This window comes from Ambystoma mexicanum, chromosome 7p (assembly GCF_040938575.1).
Source record: "Ambystoma mexicanum isolate Mex_15411 chromosome 7p, UKY_AmexF1_1, whole genome shotgun sequence".
In the NCBI taxonomy this organism is placed as follows: domain Eukaryota; kingdom Metazoa; phylum Chordata; class Amphibia; order Caudata; family Ambystomatidae; genus Ambystoma; species Ambystoma mexicanum.
Window position 1 is genome coordinate 860,488,972 of NC_090939.1, and position 20,031 is coordinate 860,509,002.

The following is a 20,031-nucleotide window of genomic DNA, read 5'->3' on the forward strand; positions in this document are numbered from 1 at the left end:
ACTGTGGCCCGGGCCCTCCTATCGCACAGGTAAAGCTTCTCGTACCTGGTGATAAATCAAATACAGGTTTTTAGTCAACTGGCTGCAATAATCTGAAAGTAATACATTTTCAACATTTCTCAATGAATTGCATTTAGGAAGGTTCCAAATATTGGCAGGTCTCCCCATTACCGCCTCAAATGGAGAGAGACAAGTCTTAGGTTGAGAGATTGTACGCATAGACAATAACACGATCGGTAAGGCGTCCGTCCATTTTAGTTTGGTGCCGGCACACGTCTTAGCGAGCTTGTTCTTAATGATACCGTTGTGTCTTTCTACTAGTCCAGCGCTCTGAGCAAGTCTGGCCGAATGGAACCGTTTGTCAATTTGTAATGCCGCGCATATCTGCAGAATTACAGCAGCGACAAAATGTGGACCATTGTCCGACCAGATAACTCTTAGTAGCCCGAACCGCGGGCAGTATTCCCTTAACATGGTTTTTGCAGTAGTCATAGCTGTAGCATCTTTAACAGGGAAAGCCTCAACCCTTTATTAAAAGCACAGATAACCACCAGCACATATTTTTTATTGTCACATTGTTCCATTTCAATAAAGTCAAAGTGGATAACTTCGAAGGGGACAGAGGGTGGCCCAAAACTTCCCCTTGGAGTTACTGTCTCCTTTCCCACATTTTGCTGTAGGCAAATCGTGCAATCCTGGACGTAGCGCTCGTCAATTTTCTAAATTTTGTCATTTACCCAAACTTTCTCTAACATTTTTGTCATCTTCTGGGCACATACATGCGTAGGACCATGGGCCATGATGACCATCATTATATATGCATCAGGGAGTAGCCATTTCCCTTCCACTATATCCACCCAACACCCCTCATCAAGTTTCCCCAAGCCTTCAGCCCACCTTTTGGATTCTTCTAACGTGGCATCAGCTTGGATATCCCGTACAGACCCAACACCCTCATCCATTGCATAAGCATTTACAGTCTCCCTTGAAACCTACATCTCCGTAAGGCGATCGGTAGCAGTTTGTCTAGCTATCTGATCAGCGAAAGCATTCCCTTTCCCTATGTCATCTGTAACCTTTTGATGTGCTGTACATTTCATAACTGCTAACTGAGTAGGGAGCATAAGTGCTGAGAGTAGTTGTACTATTAGGGAGCCGTATTGGATTTTAGTGCCATGTGAAGTTAGGAACCCTCTCTCTGACCAAAGTCTCCCAAAGTTGTGAACCACCCCAAAGGCATACTGACTGTCAGTATTTATATTTACTGCAAGCCCTTCGGAAAGTTCACAAGCTCGGGTCAATGCTATGATCTCTGCGGCCTGCGCAGAATTATGCGTGATTCTCTTAGTTTCCACAACTTTGCTTAATTTGATGATTGCATAAGCAGCTGTGGATGTACCATCCGGAAGTTTGAAGCAAGAGCCATCACAGAACAGCTCTCCTTGAGGATTATCCAAAGGAGTGTCTTTCAAATAAATTATACCCTTCGTCTCTTGCTCGGTAGTATACAGACACTCATGTGACTCTTCATCGCCGCAAATAGTATCTTGCGGGAAAGGTAGGAGCTCAGCCGGATTAAAAACACAACACCTCTTAATTTGAATGTGAGGAGCAAACAAAATCAATTCATATCTTGTCAACCATGCAGAAGTGAGGTGTTGCGTTTGGGTTCGGTTCAGTAGAACATCTACAGAGTGAGGCACCATCAGGGTTAGATCATGGCCTAGGACCCTTCCCTCACTCTGTTTTACAGACGCAGCAGCAGCAGCTCGCAAACATCTTGGCAAAGAGCATGCTACAGGATCAAGGGCGGAAGAAAAGTAACCGCACCGCCTATTCTTCCCTCCATGTTCCTGTGTTAATACAGTCAAAGCACATCCATCACATTCATGCACAAACAACACAAAGGCCTTTTCATAGTTTGGTGTGCCAAAAACTGGTGCAGAGCATAATGCAATCTTAAGCAAGTCAAACGATTGCTGGTTTTCTGTGTTCCATGGCAATGGCGAAGAAATGCCCTTCTTTGTCAAAGCCAACATCGGTTTGATCACTAGTGAAACATTTGGGATCCACAACCTACAGTAAGAAGCCATATAACTATCAAGACTCTAGCTTCCTTCTGTGTATTTGGGACAGACATGCCAGAAATGTGTTTTATTCTTTCAGGTCAATCTTCTTCCCTCCTTTGACAGGAGATGGCCTAAATAGGGGACCTACTGACAACAATATTGAAATTATTTAAGCGAAGCTTTGTGACCATGCTTCGCTAGATGGATAAGCAATAACACAGTGCCCTCCTTACAGGCGCTCTCGGAGTCAGCAGCTAAGAGCAAGTCATCAACATACTGAAGCGATGTACAAGTAGAGGGCAATTCAAGGGTATTAAGTTCCTTCAAAGCCTTACTATAAATGCTAGGACTCTGTGTACCCTTGAGGCGCACGAGTAAATGTGAATGAGCGTCCCCCTAAGGTGAACGCGAACAAGTATCTACTATCTTGTGTATAGGAATACTAAAGAAAGCATTCTTTAAATCCACCACACTGAAGTAAGTAGCTGTAGCTGGAATCATAGTTAGGATTGTCGTTACATCAGGCACAATTGGAAATTGTGGAGCCACTACTTTATTAATGGCGCGTAAATCAATTATGAAACGGAATGGAAGTGCATTATCACCTTTCTTGTACACGGGTAAAATCGGACTATTACACAAACTTCCTGAAATTTCTTTGATCACCCCGCGATGCACAAAATCGGAAACAATGCATTTCAAAGCTTGCTCGCCCTCAACTGAAATCTTATACTGAGGAATCCGTGGCAGCTCAATTCCATGTTTCAAAACTATCTTAACAGGTTCAATCTGTAAAACACCGACATCATTGTGGTCAACAGCCCATAAGCTCTCTGGTACCTTAATGAATTCTGGCGGCAAAGGTCTAGTCAAGAATTGCGAGACAGGAAATTGCTGTGGTGAAATCGTCAAGCGCACTCCATCAGAAGAACAATAAATCACTGCATTTAATTATTTTAATAGATTCAACCCCAGCAAGTTCTCTCCTCAAATCGAAGTCAACAGAAATGGACAGTGGTCTGTAAAGGGACCCAAAGAAATGGGTACCGGCGAAGAAACCGGACAAATAACTGGTGTGCCAGAAAACCCTACTGAAACATTGGTTTGCCCTGACAGTGGAATGTTTGGAACCCGTGAATGATCAATGGAATAATTCTGTGCTCCAAAGTCTATCAAAAACTGATGTTTTCTATTTCCCACCATCATTTCAACGTAGGGACCTTTCTGATTGACGGGAATAGGTGTAGGTTCCAAACCCTGCTTCGGGCAATCCTAACGAAACAGAATGTCATCAAAAGGAAGCTCTTCAGATAAATATGCAGCGGAAGGATGATCAAATATGTTCCTGGTGTCCACACTCGGAATCTGATTGTCCTGTGAGAAAGGTTGCTGAGGATCCTGTGTGAACTGACCTCTACCAGGGCCCCGTACACCCGGGCGACCTCTGGATCGCCTACCCATATTCCCGAATGTGTTCAACCTTTGTCGAAGGACAGGGCATTGTGCACGCCAGTGACCCTCTTGACGACAATAGGCACACTGGTTAATGTTCACAGGACCCAAGGGCACATTCCCTTGCGGGATATACTGACCTCTAATCTGAGAACTACCCCCTCTGGGGCCTCTAACAATTTGCTGCAATAGCACTTTAGTTTTCAAATCACCTTTTCATTGTTCAACTCTCTTTTTCATTATTGACACGGTTCTCGTAGTACTGAGCCATGTGCAGTACTTCTGATTGCGATTTCGCCTGCCAAGCACTCGCAGAAGACATAATTTGTGACAATGTCAGGCAGCAATCCACGCACTAATTTGTCCACAAATAACCTTTTCCCAGACTCTGTGCCTAGGTCTTGTCCACTGAAATCCGAGAATACCTGTTCGAACCGATTAAAGAACTCGGTAGCACCCTCAGAATTTCCTTGGACACATGGCGTAAATTTGTCCCAAATAATTTTTTTCTCTGGAATTATGGTTTTCAATTTAGCAATGATGCTGTCGGGCAAAGTTAATATCACCTGAGGCAGTCTTTCACCAGCTGGCCTTTCTCCATCGGGTCTAGTTATATTCACCCATGTATCTCCCAACCCTGGCACGTCGTCTATAGTTCTAACTTATTTCCACAAATCTACGGGCAGGAGAACAGGAAATAACAAATCAATATCACCTAAGGTGAACACTGAGGATTGCAAAACGGACTCTATTTCTTTACAGAATCCTGTCTGATTTTTCCTAATATCAGGAATAGATTGTCTAATAGTATTCACTTCCTGTCTTGAGAACGGGACGTGAACGAACTGCGATACATAATGTGCAGGAATGTTCACAGCAAATATATTTCGTGCCGCATCGGCCGCAATCTCAACCTTCGGGACAAATGTCGGAGGAACCTCTCTCGTAGGCAACTGAGAAGTAGGTGACTCCGAACGCTTACGAAGCAACAGAGCTAAATCGAGCGCTAAAGCAGTCAAAGTGTTAAGTGAAAAAGCTCTTTTGTAAATACTCAATAACTCTGTGGGACAACTAATCTTTCTTTTTACACAATCATCCTGTAGGTACTCTATCATTGCCTGTATCCCTTTCCTCTGCATTTCAGGCGTATACTGACTATGTGTCATATACTTAAAATGGAGTAATCGATATATCCGAAATCCATCTAAGTGCGTCCTTCGTACAAAGTCGTGCTTCCTCAGATATTGATTTACAACAAGGAAGGAACCGTTTCTGTACATACTTTCCTCCTCGTCTTCCTCATTCTGCAACTTTTCTAACTCCTTTCTATACCCAAATAACCTCTCAACATTCTCATTTACTTTCTCCACAGTGTCTCTAGAAAACGCTAAAGTATAACCCTTATAATCCCTTAACCCTTGCGGGAGATCTGTTATTTAATTTTCTCCACATTACACATAAATGAATCCCTAAACCTTCAATAAAAACATTTTTCTCAGGAAAATTATCCATATTACAAAGTGTGGCAAAAACATTAGCTTGATCATCCTTCTCCATACAATGTTTAGCCCATGCAAGCAATTCACGTTTCTTCTCTGGTGGTACAGTATTGCGAGTGACAACCTTTGACCCTGCACCTTAATCGACTACAAGCGGCTCAGGACCACTTGGAAGAGAGGGAGTAGGAAAATTCAATGGAGGTACTGTAACTGGTGCGATAAGAAGGGGTGGAGGAGATGGAGGAAGGGGAACATTAGGAGGAGCAGGAACAACAGGAATAACAGCAGGTAGAGTAGGAATAACAAGAGGAAGAGGCAAAGCAGCAGGAAGAGAAACATACGGAGGTGGTGCAGAGGCACCAGCCCTTCGTTCATTTAACAATGTATCTATAAATTCATCGGAAGCATGGAGGTCTTTGGAAGGATATATTTTTTGAATTCCAAGTGAGAAAGCCCTATCCATATTCCTAGTTGATTCAGAATGTTTATCTTGGTCATACAATAATGCTTTTTCGGCGTTCGTCTTATACTTCCAATGCCATGCTTACAGTACATAGTACATGCCAGTGACCCCTCCTGTGGTGCAGAACGGCTAAATTCCAAAGATTGTCTATCGCTGCTAAACAACGCCCTGAAGGAGGTAGACAATTTCCCAAGCATACCAAATTTTTGTTGTTACCTGGTCAATAATTGTGTCTGCAGATACAATGCACCAAATTCAAATTATCAGGGTTGATTTAAGAGTCGGGTCACGACTCACCTGAACAAACCTAAGGAGGTCCGATCGGATTTCAAAGAATCTTACCTAACTAATCTTACCTCGTGTATGGTGATTTCGGCAAATCTGCCCACCTCGATAAGTGGACCCTCGTCAAGATGCCGTCTCGGACCACAAGCTAATCGTCCAGGGATCGGGTCGTGCAGCGCTGCTGAGGTGTCGCGTCTCGTTCAGTGGGGCCCCTTTTTGTCACACCGTCCGATTCCGGTCCGATAGCCTGAGTCAACCTTCAACAATCCGGCATCAATCTTGAGGGTCCCTATTCGGGCGCCAACTGTGAAAAGAAAATCAAAACATCGAGGCTGAGTACCCCAAAAGGAAATACACCAAACACGGGTTACAAAGAAACATACAAAGTGCTTTATTTTATACTGAATCCAGTTACAAAAACAGAGCAAAATCAGATAGCTATCGGCCCTCAGTAAAACACAACGAACTCCAGCGTGGTTCAATGTGTTCAGTGAGAGACGCTGTACATTAGAATACATTGGCTTTTTATACCTTTTGTGAGCACGATTTCCAGCCCCACTTCGGGTTAATATTCCACTAATACATCACCGATCTAGGGTTCATCCCAAGTCTCGCACATCCGCATAGGTTACCAGTCATTTGGTCGAAAATCAAATGGTCGAATGACCATTTGATCGAAGTAAAATGGTCGAAAAAAAGGTCGAAATTTTTATGTTTTTTTATTTTATGGGGGGGTTCCCCCCAACTCCCCTTTTTCTTTATTAAAAATAATTTTTTAAGCAAACAAAACTTAAAAAAAATATATAAATAAATAAAAAAATTCGACCTTTTTTTTCCGACCATTTTGATTCGATCAAATGGTCATTTGACCATTTATTTTCGACCATTTGACCGGACACCATCCGCACATAACTGCTTTTAATACATATATAAACAAGCCTATACAGCAACTGTGTATTCTGGGATTTTCCATGCAAGTCTTCTTAAACATTAATACAATGTAGTTAAACAAGACTTCTATGTTCAGTATTTGAATTCATTGTCTTTATCGTATACTCGTGGATTAGTTTCATTGCACGAGTAATCCCTTACACACAGGTCAACGGAGGACAAGGTCTCAGTTCACGACCTCAACAAGTGGCCTGCAGGCAAGTTACATATTAGCTACGTACAGAGGTCAAGACGGCCATGTTGTATTTGGAATGACATCGTCCACCATTTTAACTCACAGGGTGACTTTATAAAGCGAACCTAAAATGGTGGATTGGCCTAAAAATGGCAGCTTACATTGATCTAGAGGTCGGGACCCTGCAACACTGATTCTTTCACAAGCGACTTTCGAGCAGCTTTGCATAGGCCAATATACATATATTTATTGCAATAGGAGGCACAATATAATTTCTCTTTTGACAGCCCTATAGCAGAGCTCTTACTAGAGACATTGTTTATCTTAACCGATAAGTCACTTTGCCAATAACAACATCTTTGACGAAGACTACGGGGGAATCGTCTATGGCTGTGGATTTCGGTGCCTAAGATCCGGCGGCTGGATTGTCCACGTGGTCGGGCCCTCTGGCCGACCTATACAGTAGGGAGAGTGGGGTCGGGGTGGCCATATTGTTTAGTATGTCTTTCCTCCTTTCCCCTCTTTTCCCTTTTGGTCTGGTCATCCTTCCCTTTTGCTATGAAAAGGACTCCTTTTAGATTCTACCCTAAGTGTAGGGTCCGATATCCTTGGAAGGACAAACACATGACGTGTAACGCCTGTCTCCCCCTAGAGCACAACGAGAAGCGGTGTGCGGCATGCAAACTCCTTCGGCCTAAGAACCTTAAGGAGCGCCATGTAAAGCGCTGGGCCGTGTACGGTATGTCCCGCGTGGAGCACCCAACCTCCACACCAGCCGAAAGTGACGGGGGTACTTTGGATGACCAAACGTCCAATGCGGATCTTAGACCTTGAGGCGGACACTTCTAGATCTGCCACACCCGTCCCCCACCCTTCCAGGCTCGACTCTAGTCTTGCTACAGGGACCACACCCGGTGACAGTGGCATACAAGCGCATCGCCCTAAACGCACAACCCCTACGCCAATTTTGACGCCTTTGTCGAATAAGGTGAAAAGCGCCAACAGGGCCGCCAAAGTCTTCGCCAATTCCCTTGGATCGCTCTGATCCGAGGCCTTCCCCGCATTCGCAGCAGCGCATGACTGGGCAATCTAGACAAACCTAGGGCGCTACTCCTAAACCTATACGTGTCGAAATTCAGGAGCCCGACGCTTCGAGGAGTTCCAAGGCTTCAGTAGGGCTGAAAACTACGGCTAGCCCTCTACCTGGAATCCCGTCCGCTAAGCCTCCTGGTGGCACGGACAGTATTTCTACTGCCGACAAACCATCAGAGCCTTTGTCTCACGACGATTCGGCGACTATCCAAAGTAGTATCAGAAGAATCGCAGTAGCGGTGGGCCTTATTCCGGTTCCGCCGAACGTTATGGGTCAATCCGCGGAAAAGATTTCGGCGGATTGGATTCCCGATTCCGATGATATCTATGTAGATAGTCAGACTCTCTCTGACACCCTTAGAGGTTCCCGTCGAAGCCAAAGTGCGTAGAACGTCACTTCTCCTCCCGCCGGACTCTCAATGGACTACAGAAAAATGTGAGGGTATGGATTGGCTGGAGCGGATTATCAGTTCTTCTGATCATCCGCCTCCGAAAAGGGCTCGGCTTGACCCAAACCCCCAAATTCAAGTAGGTCAGTCTCAGGTTTTCCAACAAGAAGACGTGATCCATATGGATACCGATAGAGACATCTATAATGAAGTGGACGCTACCTTTCTCAAACTATGAGGAGGATCAATAGGATACTACGGACAACTGGGAGGAAATTTCAGCAGGAAGGTGAAAACCCTTTGACACAACAAGATCAGGACTATGATATTTTGTGCCTAGATTCTCCTCTGTGGATGACCAAATGGCTTTCAACTCCTTGTTGAAAAAAGCGGCAGAATTCTTCAAAATTGCCACTCAAGAGGTGGTACCGGAGCAGGATTTTCGTGGAGGATATAATTAAAGAAAAACCTCTGGTGAGTCAATCCATCCCCCTCCTTGTCTCTGGTAAGAGACAGGTAGCTCCCTCTTTGGTCAAACCTGCTCAGACCCGGTCAGTGAACCCGAGACTCGAAAAATTATTTCGGCTTTCTCCTGCCGACCCTCTCTATATCAAAGGGCATGCCGTCTCAGACTCACTGGTAGTGACTACCACGCGGAAGAGGGCAGGGGTACCCCTTGCCACAGGAGAATCACCACCGGAGAAGTAGTCTAAAAGGTTATATGCCCTGGGCAAACGGGTCACATCAGCAGCTGCTTACACCATTCGGGTTGCTAATAATACTATGTTATTAACAAGCTATGCTGATGCCCAATGGAACTTACTCGAAGAAGGCCTCCAGGAAGTTCCTGAACCCGCCAGAACAAAGCTTCTCGCCATTGTTTCAGAAGGAAAACTGGTTAACCAGAATGTGGTGAACACCCTGGACACTGCAGAAACAGCAGGCAGGTCTCTTGCACAAGGTACTCTTCTGAAAAGACCTGCATGGCTGCGTATATCGGGCTTCAGACCTGAGACTCGGGGCTCCCTCATTAATAAACCCATTTAGGAGACTAACCTCTTCGGGAAAGCAGTTGATGAAGCGTTGGAGACAGCCAAGCAGCACGAGACTATTAGGTCTTTGCACCAAATTACACAAAAACCTTGCTCCCAGAGGGGTAACAATTCTCGGCGGTCCTTTCGAGGACAAGCCTGTGCCGGTCAGAACTATGGCACGGGTAACTTCAACACGAATCAAGCATCCGGAAGCCCTACTTACTACCCCTCAAGGGGTCAGAAACGTGGCAAAGGTAGAGGCAGAGGCCCCAATCCCAGAGGAGCCACAGCCTCTGGTTAGAAATAATGACCAAGTCCATGTCCTCTCCCATGTCTCCCCGTCGGGGGCCGATTAACATCTTTCCTCAAGGCATGGGAGGGGATAACTTCCGACCAGTGGTTCTTAAAGACGGTCGCCCACGGTTATTGCATGGAATTTGTCCGACCTCCACAGTTCAGACTGCCGCGCTCACGGCGCCTTTCACCGGACCATCTGGAGATCCTGATCCAAGAGGTGGAAGCACTGCTGGGAAAGGACGCCATAGAAGCTGTCCCTATTCTTCAGGTAAACCGGAGTATTTATTCAGTGTACTTCCTTGTACCCAAAAAGGATCTCACCGTGCGTCCTGTTCTGGATCTGCGCCCAGGGAACAAATTTATAAAACCACAGAAGTTTTGCATGGTAACACTGCAGGAGGTGATCCCATTGCTGAAACAGGGGGACTTCATGGCAACATTGGATAGGAAAGATGCATACTTTCATATTTCAATGTTGGCAGTGCACATCAAATGCCTAAGGTTCATGATCCAGGACACACTACCAGTTCAAAGTACTCCCCTTCGGCATCGCCTCGGCGCCAAGGGTGTTTACCAAAGTCCTGGCAGTGGCAGCGGCACACCTGCACAGACTATCAGCCCCAGTTTACCATTACCTCGACGACTGGCTCATTACGGGGGACTCGTTCGACGCTTGTTTTTCGAACACCCAAAAAACAGTAGATCTTCTCTTCAGTCTGGGTTTTTCAATCAACGAAAAGAAATCCAGCTTAGTCCGCAGCCAAGTAAAGCAATTTCTGGCAGCGCTAATTCGGACAGAAGACGGCCTTGTCTTCCCCTCCAGCGAGAGGGTTCCGAACATGCGCTCTCAGATTCCTCAATATGTGGCCAGTCGGGAGGTGACGGTACACAAAGCGATGCATTTGCTAGGGATGATGGCGTCATGTATATACTTGGTTCCCCACGGGCGCTGCGCATGTGTCCCATGCAAGAGTGGCTCAACAGCCAGTGGTGTCAGGCCAGCGGACAATGGGAAGATCTGTTGTCTCGCCAGCCCTCCTTCTCTCTCTGCAGTGGTGGTCAAGAGAAAACCTCTTGAAGGGGAAGACCTTCACCACCCCTGCAATGGAAGCCACTCTCACGACAGACGCATCTCTCACAGGGTGGCGGGCCCACCTGCTTCAGCAGACACAACACGGAGTGTGGTCCCCTCAAGTAGCGTCCAACCATATAAACTTACTGGAGCTACTAGCGGTGTTAAAAGCATTAAAAGCCTTTAAGGTGCAACTGCAAGGGAAGACCGTGCTGATCCTGACCGACAGCACTACAGCAATGTATTACCTGAACAAACAGGGGGGCACTCACTCTCCAGGGCTATCCAAGCTGTCCCAAAACATTTGGATATGGGCTCTCAAGCATAAGATGTTTTTGTTGTCCCAACATGTTCCAGGGGAACTCAATCTTCTGGCAGACGTACTCAGCAGAGATTTTCCTCTGCCAGAAGAATACGAATGGCGGCTGCACGAAGACATTGTGTCCAACGTCTTCAAAGAATGGGGTTTTCCAGAGATCGACCTGTTCGCTACTCAGGGGAACGCCCAATGCCAAGACTACGCCTCCAGGTACCCCCAGAACCGATCCAAGGGGAACGGTCTCTGGATAACTTGGTCGGGGAAATTTGTTTACGCTTGCCCCCCCCCCCCCAACCCCCATCCCCCGACTCCCCTTCTCCACAAGATAGTGCACAAGATGCCCCAGGACCAAGTTACCGTGATACTGGTGGTCCCCATGTGGGCCTGCCAACCCTGCTTCGCGCACCTGATGGAAATGTCCTTCTCCCCACCAGTCAAGCTGCCCTGCCCGTACATGTTGTCTCAGGACAGGGGGAGACCTTACACCCATGCCCACAAACTCTGAACTTAGCAGCCTGGCTCCTGAGATCATAGAGTTTTGATACCTGCAACTCCCTCAGAGATGCATGGACATACTCAGGGAAGCGAGAAAGCCTAATACACCTTATTGCTATGCCAGCAAATGGAAACGTTTTGTCATCTGGTGCAATTCCAAGGGCGTCAATCCCATCGATTGTTCACCCTCACAGATTGTGTTGTATCTAACCCACCTTTTGGACTCTGGGTTAGTCTTCAATTCCCTAAAGGTTCATCTGACTGCTCTGTCAGCCTACACCACATCACAACAAAGAATATCATAGTGGAAAATACTGGTGATTAAAGCCTTTATCGAAGGGGTTAAGAGGATTTATCACCCCATCTCTCACCCAGCCCCTGGATGGGATCTGAATGTGGTTTTGACCAGGCTGTGGGAGCTCCCTTCGAGCCTATGCATAAAGCAAGTCTGAAAGATCTGACCTATAAAACAACCTTCCTAGTGGCTATCACTTCTATCAGAAGAGTTGGCGAACTACAAGCTCGGTCTGTTTTAGACCCCTTTGTAACAGTCCACAAAGATAAGTTAGTTCTGCGCACACATCCCAGGTTTGCGCCTAAATTCATTTTGAAGTTCCATGTGAACCAGTCAATAGAACTATCCACTTTCTTCCAGAACCCTACTAACATGGCCGAAAGAATCCTTCACACACTAGACGTGCGCAGGGCAGTCATGTTTTACCTGGAAAGAACTAAACCACTAAGGAAGACTAAACAATTCTTTGTTTCAGTGGCAGCTGGTAGAGAAGGGGATCCTGTCTCTAAATCAGCTATCTCAAGGTGGATTGTGAAATGCTTCACACTATGTTTCTCTTGCGAAGAGAGAACTGCCCTTCAAGCCTAGAGCACATTCTACTCGAAGCACGGGGGCATCCATAGCATTCATTGCAAATGTTCTTCTTGAGTCCATTTGCAAAGCTGCAACCTGGAGTTCGGTACACACCTTTACAAAACACTATTGCCTAGACACTCATTGTAGGTCTGATTCTCAGGTGGGACAAGCAGTACGAAGACATCTTTTCTCTACTGTTCCTTCTCATAACTCGCCTCCAACTCCGGATACTGCTCGCTAGTCTATGCACAGCATGTGATTCTAAGTAGATTAACAAGCATCAGACATGCATTACTCACCGTAATAGCATTTCTGATGATTGTATCTGCTTAGATTCACATGCGACCTCCCCGCTCGGGGTGGAAGGAACATAGACGTCTTACTACTTTCTCTCTTATGTACTCACTCACTATAGCCTTGGGCTCCCTCATGGCAGAAAAACTACAATCAGAGGGACCTCAGCGCGTGAGCGATTTTGGGTACTACACACGCCACGATAGGGATAGTGTTACAGACACGCCTATGCCGACGTTCCCTTTAGGTCCCCAAAAGACAAGATGCAATACTCTGCAGTTACCACTGGATGTCGGACCATATGCACAGCATGTGAATCTAAGCAGATACAATCATCAGAAATGCTATTACGGTGAGTAATGCATGTCATTCTCAGCGTGTGTCATGTGAGTATATGAAATTTAGATTTCGAGTACAGTGAGTGCAACTTGCATCTTGTGATTGGATTCCTTGTCTATTCAGGACAGCCACTTTGGCTGACCGGTGCTCCAGTGTTTTCTGGTCTAGGTGGTGGTTTTTCCTATCCTCCCTCCAGGGTTCTGTACTGCTATGGAGTATTTCTAAGATGCATCTGTGGGAGGAACTAATCCATTAGAAAAATAAATTACTTTCCGATCTGCAATGTTCTTAGATTGGTTAGTCTGTCCTAACACAGGTTCCTCAATGCACTACCATCCTTTTTCATTATGAATAGCTTGTTCACTGCTTGCTGTTAAGCGGCCCGCTTTAGCTGTCGCACTTATGGCTCCGTATATATAGTGCCCCTGATGTCGTGTCCTTGGTCATCAATGAGCTTTGGGCTTGGGCGCAGCCACATGGAGCCTGCTGCTCTCTGAAAATGATTCCATAGAGTGCACTGGAAAATATGGATCTAATGTGGGGAATGTATGGGAGGAAGGATTAATCCATCAGAAAGAATATTATCAAGAGGTAAGTAATTTGTTCTTCAAAAGTGTCAAGGTACAAATCGGTGGCAGAATAGGAAGAGCAGAGACTGCATTGCCAGGTTTCCTCACTTCCACCATCTTCCTTGCCAGCCACAAGGCCACAGACTCATAATCATGAGTCAAAATCGTGGTTCTTGCTAAATGAAATCCACCTTGTGATTCTTGCAGGCATTATTTTAGCATCTGTCTCCTAAACGTCTAAAAGGGGTGATGTGCGTGATTATGGAATATGGATGAATGGAGTGCAAAACTTGAAGAGGCTCGTATGAAGACTTGAGTGACTTGAGCACCACACTGTGGGTAATAAGCAGCACTCCGATGACTGAGGGTTTGTATCGCTATTTAAATGCAATAATTATTATATCTAATGCATTTGCTTACTATATACAAATGTTCGCGCATGTGAACTTGCGCCTAAAACTTCTTATTAATTTGCTGTATTTTTTATTTTAGTATTCTGTGAAGCTGGAGAAAGGAGATTATACAATTCGTCTGCAAGTTCGCCATGAGCAAATGAGTGAACTAGAGCGCCTGAAAGACCTTCCATTTATTGTTTCACACAGGATGTCGAATGCTCTGAGCTTAGACATCTATGAAAGCCACAGTGTTGCTCTTCTGGGGAAGAAAAAAGCGAATAGTTTAACACTACCACCAAAGCACAGCCAGCCGTTCTTTATTACCATGTTGCCAGATGACAAGTGAGTGCATTATTGTGTTGTAGTTATTTTTGCGAGAGAAACCAATTCTATTTTTAAGGACATTTTTTTCTTTTTCAAGGAAACCATTATTTATTGCAGTATTTTACAAACCCCTGCATCACATTTACACCAAATATGTTCTGCTGTTCTGATTTTAAAAAAACGTTGGTAATGAGAAATAACATGTAGCCAGGTGATAGATGTAGAAAACTTGGCAGAAGACCAGTTTAGGCTGGCACCATGAAACACTTAACTTGTATCTTTGCTTTATACCCTTAACCCTCCCCTTGCTAGCCTATGGTGTCCCCGCCATACTTGGGTTCTGAGATCAGTGTGTGCCATACTATAAAAAGGGTTGGTCCGGAAGGGAAGGTGCAGGCAAGAGAAAGACCCAAACCTCTATGGGAGATAACACTTGGTTGAAACAGGTTCACAGTGACACAAGGCTAGGTGGACAATTGGAATACTGGTGTGTACAGGCTTTTTTAGTGGTACAATGATGACAAATATACAGTCTCTAGTACATGAGCAGTTTCTGGATGAGGTTCTTGCATGCAACACATTTCCTTCGCCACTAACATCTAAAGCTCCCGCTTTTTTAGGGCTACCTTCCCTTTATTGCAGGTCTTTCCATCATATGTGACTAATGCATCCTGGACCACCTGTATCACACCCAAGGGGTACCCATAATTTGCCAGCCCATTTGGGGCCAATGCCTGTTTTTTCCCACACCACCTCATCTACCTTAACTTCCATCTCCTTACATCACTTCAGTCAAGTCTATCTTTCATCCTCATTCTTTCACTAACCCTTTCTCTGACTCTCCATATGCCAATCTGTAAACCTCACTCTTCCCATCCACGGTGGCCAGGCTGACTAATGTACTGGTTCCGTCTTCTGATAACCTCAAACGGAACTAGTCCGGTATGGTATATTGCCTGGGTTCTGGGATTACCCCAGGTTTGCCGCCCTCAAAAAGGGTAGGTGAGGAAGGAACAATGGGAAGACCCAAACTTATCAGAGAAAAGACTAGGTCAAAAAGGGTACATGGTGACACAAGGATAGGCAGACAACTAAAATGCTGGTGTAGAGCATGAGGCTGGTGGCATGGGCAGTCTCTGGACCCGTGCAGTCATGTCCTGAGCAGTCTGGGATTGATGGACGGGCTGCACAAGGAAGGAGCTGGCCCAACAGCAGTCACAATGTGCTCCCTTTCCTTTTCAGAGTGGCGTGGGTGGCGGCAGTGTCATGTTGTGTGGCGCCCATTTCTGAATGGGCTGCCCCATTGTAGAACAGTCAGGGCCACAGTGGTGATAAGGGTGTCCTGCACCCCTCCTGACCCTGGGCTGCCCTATCAGATGATCCTGGGCTATGGTGGTGAAGAAGAGTAATGTGATGCCCCTCCTGGAAATGGGGCGCCACAGGCACGATGAACCAGCTACTTTCATATGCACAGAGCACTGGCTAGACCCTCCTGAGTAAATGCCTGATTCAGCTGATTTAACTGCGTGCTGTTATCTCAGCTACAGGGTTATTTTCATTTCAAGTGCCTCTCGCGTGACACAGGCCTAGGGGGGGACGCTCCACTGAAGGTGCATCTTAAAGGGAATCGCAGGCTGTACCATTTTATATTTTTTCATAAAAATAACTTGTGCCTCACACAGCCCCCTAATAAGGGGATGGACGTTGCGCATTGATTGTCTAGGGCACTCTCTGACAGATTTGCAACGGTAGGTATACTTGTAGTGTAACATGACTTTACATTTCTACTTGTATTGTAAATTAGGTTGTTTATCCTTGGAGCATTCAATAGTGTGGACATTTCTATAAATGTCTATGCCGTCTTGCGTGAATTGGAGTTTCCCTTTATAGTAGTGCAATGCTTCCTACCCTGTTTAGATGGACTTGTTCTCTATTACAAAAGCCACTATTTAAGACTTAAAAACTGATCTCGAATTACATCTTCACTGCTGCTGCCTTCCCCTTGTCTAAGTCGGCAGTAAGCTCAGTCAAATAGGTCCTCTCACTGGTTAGCTTCCTATAAGATGCCAAAGATTCTGATGTCATTGTTTTCAATTGCACCTTGCCTCACATGTAGAGCAACCTGTGTTTCCTCACTATGGGTGGACTCCAACCTCGAAGTATTGGTTATTTTGGTAAAAGAAGGGATCTTTCTAATGGACACCGTTCTCCCATGGATACAGAATCTTCAAAGATCCACATGACGGTGCTATGGTAGCTCCAGGCTGAAAGTAACTAATCCAGGACCATGCCTAGCAACAAAAGTGACATCTTTTGCACATATGTGGAACTGTACTTGCCTCTCAGATTTGTTTTACTTCTGCAAAACTAACAATTTGTTCCTTTGTCTCACACTTTGTTTTAGAGACGTTGCCGACATACGCTAAGGCATTGAAGCCTTGCAAGGAGTGTTTTCGCTAGATGATTGATCCTCTCTGGCACTCTTTGGTGCAGAGAGTGATGCATTGCCACATGAAATCCATGCATTCCAATTCTATTCAGGGGATGGTGGTTGAGCCCCCTCTCCTCACCTTCTGCCTGGCTGCAGTCTCGCAAAAGAAGCAGAGAACAAACAGGTCGTCTACCCCTTTCTTTGCATCCCTAAGTGTCTGCCAGTCAGTCAATTGACAATCCATTCATGTAATATATCATTTAGTACATGGCTCTTCTATATAAACATCCAGATTTTATTCAATTTAAAACATTTCTAAAAAAAACTTTAAAAAGGACATTACAAAATAGTGTACATTTCTAAAACATCAAAATACACATTTACTACATTAATTCTCGTGTATTTTCAATCAAAAAGCTAAATGTGACATAAATCAATAAACACCAATGAAAAACAATGATAAACACCAAAGACAAAAACCAAAAACAGCTTCTCGGGTGTAAACAGATGTATTGATTTACGTGGGTGAGACCAAAAACTCATGGTTGATCTTTATTTTCACAACTATAGAAGTATTTGTCCCAAAATAATTGCTTTGGTTTTTATCATTGTTTTGATCTGCATCGTTCAAACTTGGCAGGGTCTGTCCAATCAGGACAGACTTTGGCAACTGCATCTATCCAGAAAAAGAAAAAAAAGACTTGCACTCTTTTCTCACTACAACACAATCCAGCCCCAAACATCTAGCCATACACACAACAGCCATTTTGCCCAGGAAAGTGTTTATCATATATAGAAAATCCAGCTACTCCAGGGCAGAAGGTCAAACAACAAGATGCCCAAAGGACAGGAGAAAATCGTGTGTCGAGGCAATGTCAGGGTATATGGAACTCTAATTGGCATTAAGTTGTAAAATGCAAAAATCACAAGACTACAGAAAACACTATAAAATGAATCCCCTGCCACTAGCCCATCCTGGATACATCATGCAAGTAACCACAAAGTTGCTAAAAACAAAGTTACAGGGACACAAATGGCCTGAATCAGAGAAGCATTTTATAATGGCACAATCCCACTGGAAAACGCTCTGGAGGGCCTGAAGACGTCATTGGAGTGGTGGTCCCGAAGTCAGTTGGTCCTAAGTGTCCAGAGCCGCATCCAGATATGGAACCGCAAACTGGCCATCCACAGAACCTGATGCCTGAAGTGACCTCTGCATCCGCAACCCCTGGGTTTCATTGAACGGAACCAAGGCACGAATCCAGAACGCCCAGGAATTTCTGGTCCCTTATTGAATCTGCATACAGGGGTTGAGTGAACATAACTGCTTCCATCTCCTTAGGGTTTTATAGGTGTCAAGTCCCAGCCCCATCTCTCCCGTGCATAGCACTGAACTGTCGTTTTCTGGCCTTGTACCCCCTCTTAGGTCTTCTCTAATGTGGTTGTATTGGCAGAGGGTATTTGAAAGACTGTGCGCTTGATTTTAGTAACTTTTGGAACTCTTACAACTACTTGTTGGCTAAAGCCAACACATGTGTACTTTACTTAAAGAGACTCCTAGTCTCCTGAAAAGACATTTATTGGGACCCATTGGGTGGACTGGGCCCCTGCTTTTGTAACTAGGGAGGAATTTTTGAAGGTTTGTATGCGTTTGCTACTCCTTTTATTCTAAACCTATTAGTTTGCAAAGTATTGACTACTTACCTGGTTCTGTTTCTTTATTCACTTGCTTTGCTACACTTAGAATAATTTGAAACGAGGACTATGCTTCTTTATAAGTGAAGTATTCATACTCTTGCTAGAGTACGCCAGCGTGAATGTTTTAGTGGATTACTTGCCTCTGGTTTTTCATTGATAATAGTTTGTTCTAAGGCCTATATAAATAATTGTATGTTTATATATTTTACCTTACTTGTATTAAGATTGTTCTGTGTGCTTAACTGAACCATTCACCACACTCACACCCTCCTAACTCTAAGCCTTGCTTTCTGGTGTCACTGCACAGATAGTTTGACTAGATAATAGTGTTTGTCCTTGTTTATCAGACTAGAGTGGCCCCTCAGAATATGTCCACGCGGCTGATTCTGAAAATCCATCTTAACCACCATCATGTATAACATGAAGAAAATGGGTGGAGTTGCGTGTCTTACTCTGATTGGAAAAAGGCAATGTCAATCTGGTTTCTGGGCTCTGTGGCGGATCGAAAGGAGTCTGACTCATTAAGGATATTATGAAATTGAAATTCTATAAAAACGCCCAACTTGCCCTATTGCTAAAGGGATCACTTTGTCTATGTAATGAAACTAAGGGTGCTCGTCTGTCATCTGAAGTCCCAAAATAAAACGTCCTCGGTCCAAACCTAACTCTACCTGACTCTACCACTAGTTTAAGCAATTTAAACTCAGCCATGGAAAAGTCTTTATTCCCCTGTACTACTTGTAGTTCCTGATAGTCTCTATATGGAAATGTCTTTTACACTCCAGTTTCTTAATACAATCTTCTTTAGTAAACTCTGGATATCTCCTCCATGAGCTCTTGTAGCTCTTGTAAAATACTCTTGGGCTTGCTCTCTCTAAGCTTATGCTGCTTACAGCTTGTTTTGAGATAGTCTCACACTGTTGTCTTCACTTGGGACTCTTTCAGTCTCTCAATATATTCCTGGCTACTTTGCATGGACTTGATCCCTTTTTAGAGTTCTCCACCCCTGGGATCTTTCTTTTATACTCTTCCTTCTATCATCTGGTTTTCTTCAAAATCTTCTCATATTGGTTAGCTGTGCTGGGGCTTTGCTTTAACCAGTCTTTGTCTCTTTGCTCACAAGTCCTTTTCTCTTCTTCCCAGGATAATTGTCTCTAGTCCCTCTTAATACTTTTCACAGGGTTGATTGTTACTTGATTCATGAGCCTTTCACGTTGGCAATCGGACAACTTTATTTCTCGTATCTCGTCTTTGACGAGTTGCACACTTCATATACTCTTGCCCCTGTCAGCCTCCCGCTTTTCCCATACTCCACCAGTACCTTCACCTGCATAGGGGAATAGAGCGCATCGGCCCCCGCTGGGGTATTCTCCATTGTCAATTCTCTCGTTCTGGCATTTCGGCGGTACCTCAATCTCGGCTTACTCTTGGGCCGCAGCAGTCTATGGATGGGGGCGATAGGGAGCTTCTCTGGTTCGCAGCTGTGTTGGTCTCTGTGTTGTTTAATTGGCATCTCAC

The 20,031-nt window shown here is 44.9% G+C and overlaps 1 protein-coding gene across 2 annotated transcripts in view; it reads left to right on the forward strand.

Moving 5' to 3' along the window:
• TPP2 (tripeptidyl peptidase 2) overlaps positions 1-20,031 on the forward strand; it is a 1,218,153-nt gene that overhangs the window by 854,608 nt on the left and 343,514 nt on the right. For both annotated transcript variants that reach the window (XM_069637049.1, XM_069637048.1), the window contains exon 22: positions 14,158-14,402. In XM_069637049.1, coding sequence (XP_069493150.1) covers positions 14,158-14,402 — 245 coding nt within the window. The remainder of the gene's footprint in view (positions 1-14,157; positions 14,403-20,031) is intronic.